Source organism: Notothenia coriiceps, unplaced genomic scaffold (genome assembly GCF_000735185.1).
Source record: "Notothenia coriiceps isolate Sejong01 unplaced genomic scaffold, NC01 NC01_scaffold00033782, whole genome shotgun sequence".
NCBI lineage: Eukaryota > Metazoa > Chordata > Actinopteri > Perciformes > Nototheniidae > Notothenia > Notothenia coriiceps.
In genome coordinates, this window is record NW_011366483.1 from 11,873 (window position 1) to 18,319 (window position 6,447).

Genomic DNA, 6,447 nt, shown 5'->3' on the forward strand with positions numbered 1-6,447 from the left:
AGCTAAAATACGGCATTTACGTTTTAAATGTTCATCAATGTGCACTGTCCCTCTTCAAATAAACGATAAAATAAAATAAAAATAGACGTATTTCTTTGTATTTTTGCATATTAGAAACGGAGTTGGCGACACTAAAACTGCAATATAATGTTTGTGTAGCAATAATACATATGACATTTTTTACATGTCTCCAGTACCGATAAAAAGACCGATAACGTCGGAGTTTAACGGTACCACGGTCTTTAATAATGCCGCCCCGGGGGCCGGTACCCATCCCTACTAAAGACTCTTCAAGCATTTATCTTCACAGCTATTTGTTATTATAGTTGTAATTGCAAAATATAACATTTATGAAATCCATTAAGCAATCAACATATTTTACAAATATTACTTAGTTTTAATCTGGATGATTTAATGCTTAGCTTGCTCTATGTCTCGTCAGCGATAACGAATGAATATATTATGGGATTGTTTCATTTCAAATACTAAAATATTTTTCAGCTTATACAACTCTTTAGATGAAAGAGCCACTATGTTGACAATCAAGTGTTTTATTCAATGTTGAACAAACTCCTAACCTGGAAAGCATAGCGATTACATTTCACTTTTCAAACTCTCAAAACTTTTCTTTAATATGATGGCAATTTCACGCAGAAGTGCCCGAGTCACTCGAAGATTAACTGAAACGATCTCAGACTTTCTGATCAATTTGGAGGACGCAGTTTGGGTCCATTAAAGGGGCCCATTATGATCATTTCAGGTGTGGGAGAGAAACTCTTTGGGACTTTTAACTTTTGCACAAAAACCTAAATAACAAACAACAGGAAAGGGAAAACAACAAAAAGCAGAATAGGGCCCCTTACATAATATTAAAAAGGTTCTGAATAATTCTGAATGGTTTATTTCTGCTGTTTTACGCTTCTAGCCAAGAAAATAAAAGTGGTGTTTCTTTTACTTTAGAATTTATAGTTACCTTTTAATAATTTGTGTAAATTCTACACCATTACGAAAAGGTTTATAACAATTTGAAATTCCAGCATTGTGACAACACAGGGTAGACGCAGGAATCCTGAAGTCAAATGTAAAACCTGTTAAGACCTTTTTTGAGACCCTTTCCATACATTTGAAGACCTCATCGCCACTGAGTTCTAACCGGTTACCTTGGCGACACACTTTACCTCACATTGACTACATACACACTCTGCAGCTTTGGGGACAGAGCCTTTTCAGTGGCAGCTCCTCCGCTCTGGAATTCCCTCCCCCAAGATCTCCGTGACTCTGAGTCCCTCACAGTCTTTCAGTCCCGCCTCAAAACACATCTTTTCAACTCTGCCTACCCATAAGCCCCCTCCTCTCAATCAATTTCCTCTTGACTGCCTTTTTATTTATTTTACTATACTTACTTGTTTGCCTGTCCTTGTTTGTCTACCCTCCCTCATATTGTAAAGCGTCTTTGAGTTGTGAAAAGCGCTATATAAATAAAATGCATTATTATTATTATTATATACAGTATTGATTGTCCTTCTTCCTTATCTTCCAACCATTTGGAGGCTAACATGCATTTCCCCATAACGATGTTGTTTAACAACCGGCGTAAACGGACCTTCACGCTCTATCAAGCAGTGAGCGTGCGATGTCCTGTTCACACGACGTCAAATCCAACGGGATGCCATAAATAAACTCCACAGAATCACACTACACACCTACGCAATGATTACATTCAGGCAGACTGTAGAATACAACCTCTTTTGACAATTTATATACTTATTGAAAACAAGCTACAAAATGTAATACCTTGGAAAATGCCGTTTAATACTTTTTAATAGCCTTCATTTTCGCTAAATTGATTTACCAACTTTTAATACTTTTTAAGACCCCGCGGACACCCTGCATAAAAAGCCAAGAAAATAAAAGTGGTGTTTCTTTTACTTTAGAATTCATAGTTACCTTTTAATAATTTGTATAAATTCTACACCATTTCGAAAAGGTTTATAACAATTTGAAATTCCAGCATTGTGACAACTACTACTGAGTAAATTAGACAAAGGTTGTTGAGTGATTCAAAGACTTCTAAACAAACTGTAGCTAGGTTTCTGTTTGTAAAATCGGCGTACCTGAAAGTGTGGGTTGGCCACACATTTAGAGATCTGTTTGAATAACGGCTCCTGGATTTTCTTGAATTGCGTCGGCTCAATGACATCCAGAATCTCCTCGATCTCACCCAGGAACATCACCTATTAAGAAACGAGACGCGGGACATTAGGCTACATAAAGATCGGGTTGAAAACTGTGATAAGTGTGAGTCAATGCGTGCACAATACCTCTTTCTGGCTGCAGGTCTTAGGCCAAAACTTCAGCAGCCCGCGGATCACCTGAAAGGAGACAGCAGGACATTTTGTGAGAACTTCTCCCCGATTTAAAAATAAAACAACCTCGCACAGTCTGTTTGAGTGGGCTGTTGCTGGCACCCATTACACATCTCTCTGCAGCGTAGACACATTTAGTGCTCGGGGCTTTGTGCTTTGAGTGGGAGGAATGCTAAAAACAAGTACCGGTTCAGTGAGTGTAGGATCTTTCTCCAGGAACTGGACCACACAGTAGGCCAGCTGAGGGACACACGAGAAAAAGAGTAAAAGTACACACTGTTCACAAAACTGGCATCAGAGAAACACTGTACAGACCATCCTCTGGAAATGACATTGAGAGTGAAAGCCGATGATGCGTGTCATTATTATTTTACATTCCCATAGTGCTGACTTTTAGGAAATTAAAAATACAGTTAATCACAGTATGGATAATTGAACCAGTGCATTTTCACTTCCAAGCCACCAGGAGATGCTCTCGTACAAATATTCGTCATGACGGTGCTTCATTTCGGTCAGAGACAACCCGTAACACTAGCTGTACAAAATACATGTAATCAGCTTATGTGCAGCTAAAACGAATGAGAGTTATATAAAAAAGGATATCATGATTATTAAAAGAGAGTTTCTCCTACCTGCGCATGGAACAGGGCCAGAGCTTTAGCCGTGTGTAACGGGATGAGCACCTTCATCAGGAACTGCTTGTGCTCGGCCTTCAGAGGCAACGCAAACCCGTTGATGATACTACAAACAGGAAGACAGCGTTAGATTACTGAGCATGAAGACAAACACAACCTAGACTCCCTGCTGTGACAGAATGAAGACCACAGTTCGGTCATTACAGTTTTTCAAATCCACATTTTCTTCAAGTTTTTTTTCTAACATGGCAGCGTTACCAAATGTATAAACTGTTAGAGTACTCAAGTTTATCTTCTTCAAATACATCCAATAATTCACAACCGAATGTCTTTACTATGTGTTGCTTTGTGCAGTGTTATTCTGATTTCATCCAGATATTTATGTTCTCTCATTTATGCCTTTATTCCTTTTCTTTGTAAATCACTTTGGTTTCTGTTTTCATTCATCTCAATGTGCTTTTGAAATAACCTTGACTCGACTAGTGAAGGTGCAATGAAGTAGATATTCGTGGGTATTAATGAAGGGACATTATTACAAACCTTCCCAGGATTTCTAGCAGCTCAGCAACTCCGTTGAAGTGCTCAGTTTCATAGATGAATCTGCACGCAAATAATGAAAAAACACATGAACCAAACACGAGACTCAGGCTGCTCCAAATTTCAAATGATTATTACAACAAAACTTTGACATCATAAACCTTTTTTCATTTAGTTTGATATGCGCCTAAAAAGAAGCTGTGAAACTATCTGCAGTTGGGCTTCAATGAAAGTAGAGCTGACAGAAAACAGTTTAATGTTCTGAATAACCTCTTTATTTGATAACAAGTTCAATTTAAATATCTGACAGAGACGGACTTGGACGCATATTTAGTGGCAGAGCTTTCATCGACTGCTCGTGGTTCGTCTCCCCTGTTTGCTAACGTCTCGCTCTCTATGTTCAGACTGGCAACTGTGGCACTATTTGTATTCTCCGTGGCAGATGGTCAAAGTGGGTTCTCCCGTTTGGCCACCTTGCCTGTTGGAAACGACATCAAGTGCCCCCCCCGTTACAATCATGTAAAGCCCATTGTCACGCAGCAACAGGAGCCGTAAAGAGTCAACACACAGCTGCTCGGTGACCACGTTTATACAGCAGGAGGAATCCGTCTGTTCCTACCAGGCATCATAACATGTGATAAAAGATTAAGGTTCGTTTAGCTTTACCAGGTTAGTCAGGTGACCAAGCTTTAACTCGTTAGATTGAATGCAAACTAAACTTTTTTCTAAAGACATCAGTAAGTCACTGCGTATATAAATCCAACTTGTTTCGCATCATTAAAATGTAATATTCCAAAGTGATTAACATAATTTTACTGCTGAGTATAAGCCGTTAACATAAAGGAGATCTCATTTCAGTAGAGGTGGGAAAGGGGAGATACACATGGCGTTTTTGTTTACAATAAAAACATGTTTTGGGGGAGGTGACATGATACAGATATGGTAGAGGTAAGGGCAAAATACACTGCGGCAAAAAAACAGCCACCCATATGTTGGATATGAACATATCCAACATTTTGCCTTAGGCGTAGTTTTTCATTTCTTTAAGGTGAAGCTATTTGTGGGGCGTAAAAACATTTCAGGGCGTTTGAGGCTGGATGTAGGACAGTGTTCTGAAGTAACTTAGTGTGGGGATTCAACATGAAAAAGATAAACAGATAAATATGGGGAAAAAACCAATAGACTGGGGTCTCTACACCCTTTCAAGGGCTCTTTCTGGTCTACTGGAGAAAGGCTGCTGAGTCAAGTGCGACACCTAGTGGTTAAATTCAGTATAGCAGTCTAAACTGGGATTTGGCTTCATGTCGAAACTGGTAACGACATTTTATAAAACCTACCATCCCCAACTAAGACAATTGTGAAATGAAAACGTAAAAGACCTCCTCAACATGCCAGCGCTGAGTGACATTCCCGTCTCCTTTGTCTTTTGAAATCTTAACTCACCGCAAGAAAATGTTGTTGATCTGCTTCCTGATGAAGGCCCGCAGTCCGAGGAACTTTCCATAGATCCGATGCAGGATGGTCTTCAGGAAGTCCCTCTCCCTGGGGTCCTCGCTGTCGAACAGCTCCAGCAGCTGCAGGGACAAACACACACATCCTCAGTGTTCAGCCCTGATTTAAGGGGAAGGGGATGTCTTTGTTAAGTCTCCACCCTGATTAATGTTTAGTCGGCATGTAGGTATACTTTGATACGCATTTAACTGACTGGGAATACAATTTATATAGTTTAGCTTTCTACCATTTTTCATTCCTTGAATACACATTTATTGTTAGTAGAAAAAGGTTGTGACAGATTGGGTAAAGTTTTGTGAAATGTTTAGTTTTCTGACTTCATGACGTTCTTCTCTAATGAATTACTGTGAGGTAAAATCATGATGTAAATGGACTGTACTTACAGTATATAGCGCTTTATCCAGTCTTTAAGACCCCTCAAAGCGCTTTACATACTACATGTCATTCACAGCCATTCATACAGAGCAGTGTACCTTACTCTAGGACCTAACATTCACACCCATTCATACAGAGCAGTGTACCTTACTCTATAGGACCTACACATTCACAGCCATTCATACAGAGCAGTGTACCTTACTCTAGGACCTAACATTCACACACATTCACACACCGTTGGCCATGCCATCGGGAGCAACTCAGGGTTAAGTATCTTGCCCAAGGATACATCGACATGTTGACTGCATGGGCTGGGATCGAACCCACAACCTTCTGGTTGAAAGACGACCACACTCCCTTGCAGCCACAGTCGCCCTGTGTGATGTGATCGATCATCACCTGCTGAGCTCCAACAGCGCCTGACGCACCTCGTCTGGTTTGGCCTTTGCCATGTGATGTGATGTACTGAGCCATTATTCAGCCGTCACCGGGGGCTACCCTGATATTGATATTGAAACACTACTGGGTGATTGTAATTACTTATTGCAAATGAGTTTCCTCCACCTCTAGGCGATCAGAAAGGAGGACCAGCGTACTACGAAGGCTTTCTCTACCGAGCTCAAAACATTCATTGTGCAAGGCAGTCATTTTTTTCAAATAAGTGTGAAGAATCAATCCATATCCTACCTGCTAGAAGCACCTTATATAACGAGTACACAGCATGTGTGTCTGAACGCTCTGCATTGTAAATACATTTGATATCTCTGGCACATAAGAGCTATTTCCAGCAATATGATGATGACTCACGATTACAATACTGTTGAGGGCAGCCAAGCCAACCGCAACCAACTTTAAAGGGAATGTTTTCAGGCTCGAATCGGCCTCACTGTATCATACTGATTTTCTACAGGCATGCCATCAGCACCTTGGTGACAGGCCTGACAGTCTATATATAAACCTGCCATATCCAGGAGAAAGGTTTTCACCATGCACACATGCTCTTCTTCTGCTCTGCACATTAA

The 6,447-nt window shown here is 40.3% G+C and overlaps 1 protein-coding gene across 1 annotated transcript in view; it reads right to left on the bottom strand.

Moving 5' to 3' along the window:
* The window catches only part of LOC104961806 (serine/threonine-protein phosphatase 2A 56 kDa regulatory subunit alpha isoform-like), a 14,732-nt gene extending 8,833 nt beyond the window's left edge, over window positions 1-5,899 (bottom strand). Inside the window, exons 1-7 of the mRNA XM_010790146.1 lie at window positions 5,854-5,899; window positions 4,982-5,135; window positions 3,542-3,601; window positions 2,999-3,107; window positions 2,553-2,606; window positions 2,322-2,372; window positions 2,115-2,234 (exon numbers count right to left, since the gene is read on the bottom strand). Of these exons, the coding sequence (XP_010788448.1) occupies window positions 2,115-2,234; window positions 2,322-2,372; window positions 2,553-2,606; window positions 2,999-3,107; window positions 3,542-3,601; window positions 4,982-5,135; window positions 5,854-5,899 (594 nt within the window). The remainder of the gene's footprint in view (window positions 1-2,114; window positions 2,235-2,321; window positions 2,373-2,552; window positions 2,607-2,998; window positions 3,108-3,541; window positions 3,602-4,981; window positions 5,136-5,853) is intronic.
* Window positions 5,900-6,447: the final 548 nt, after the last annotated feature.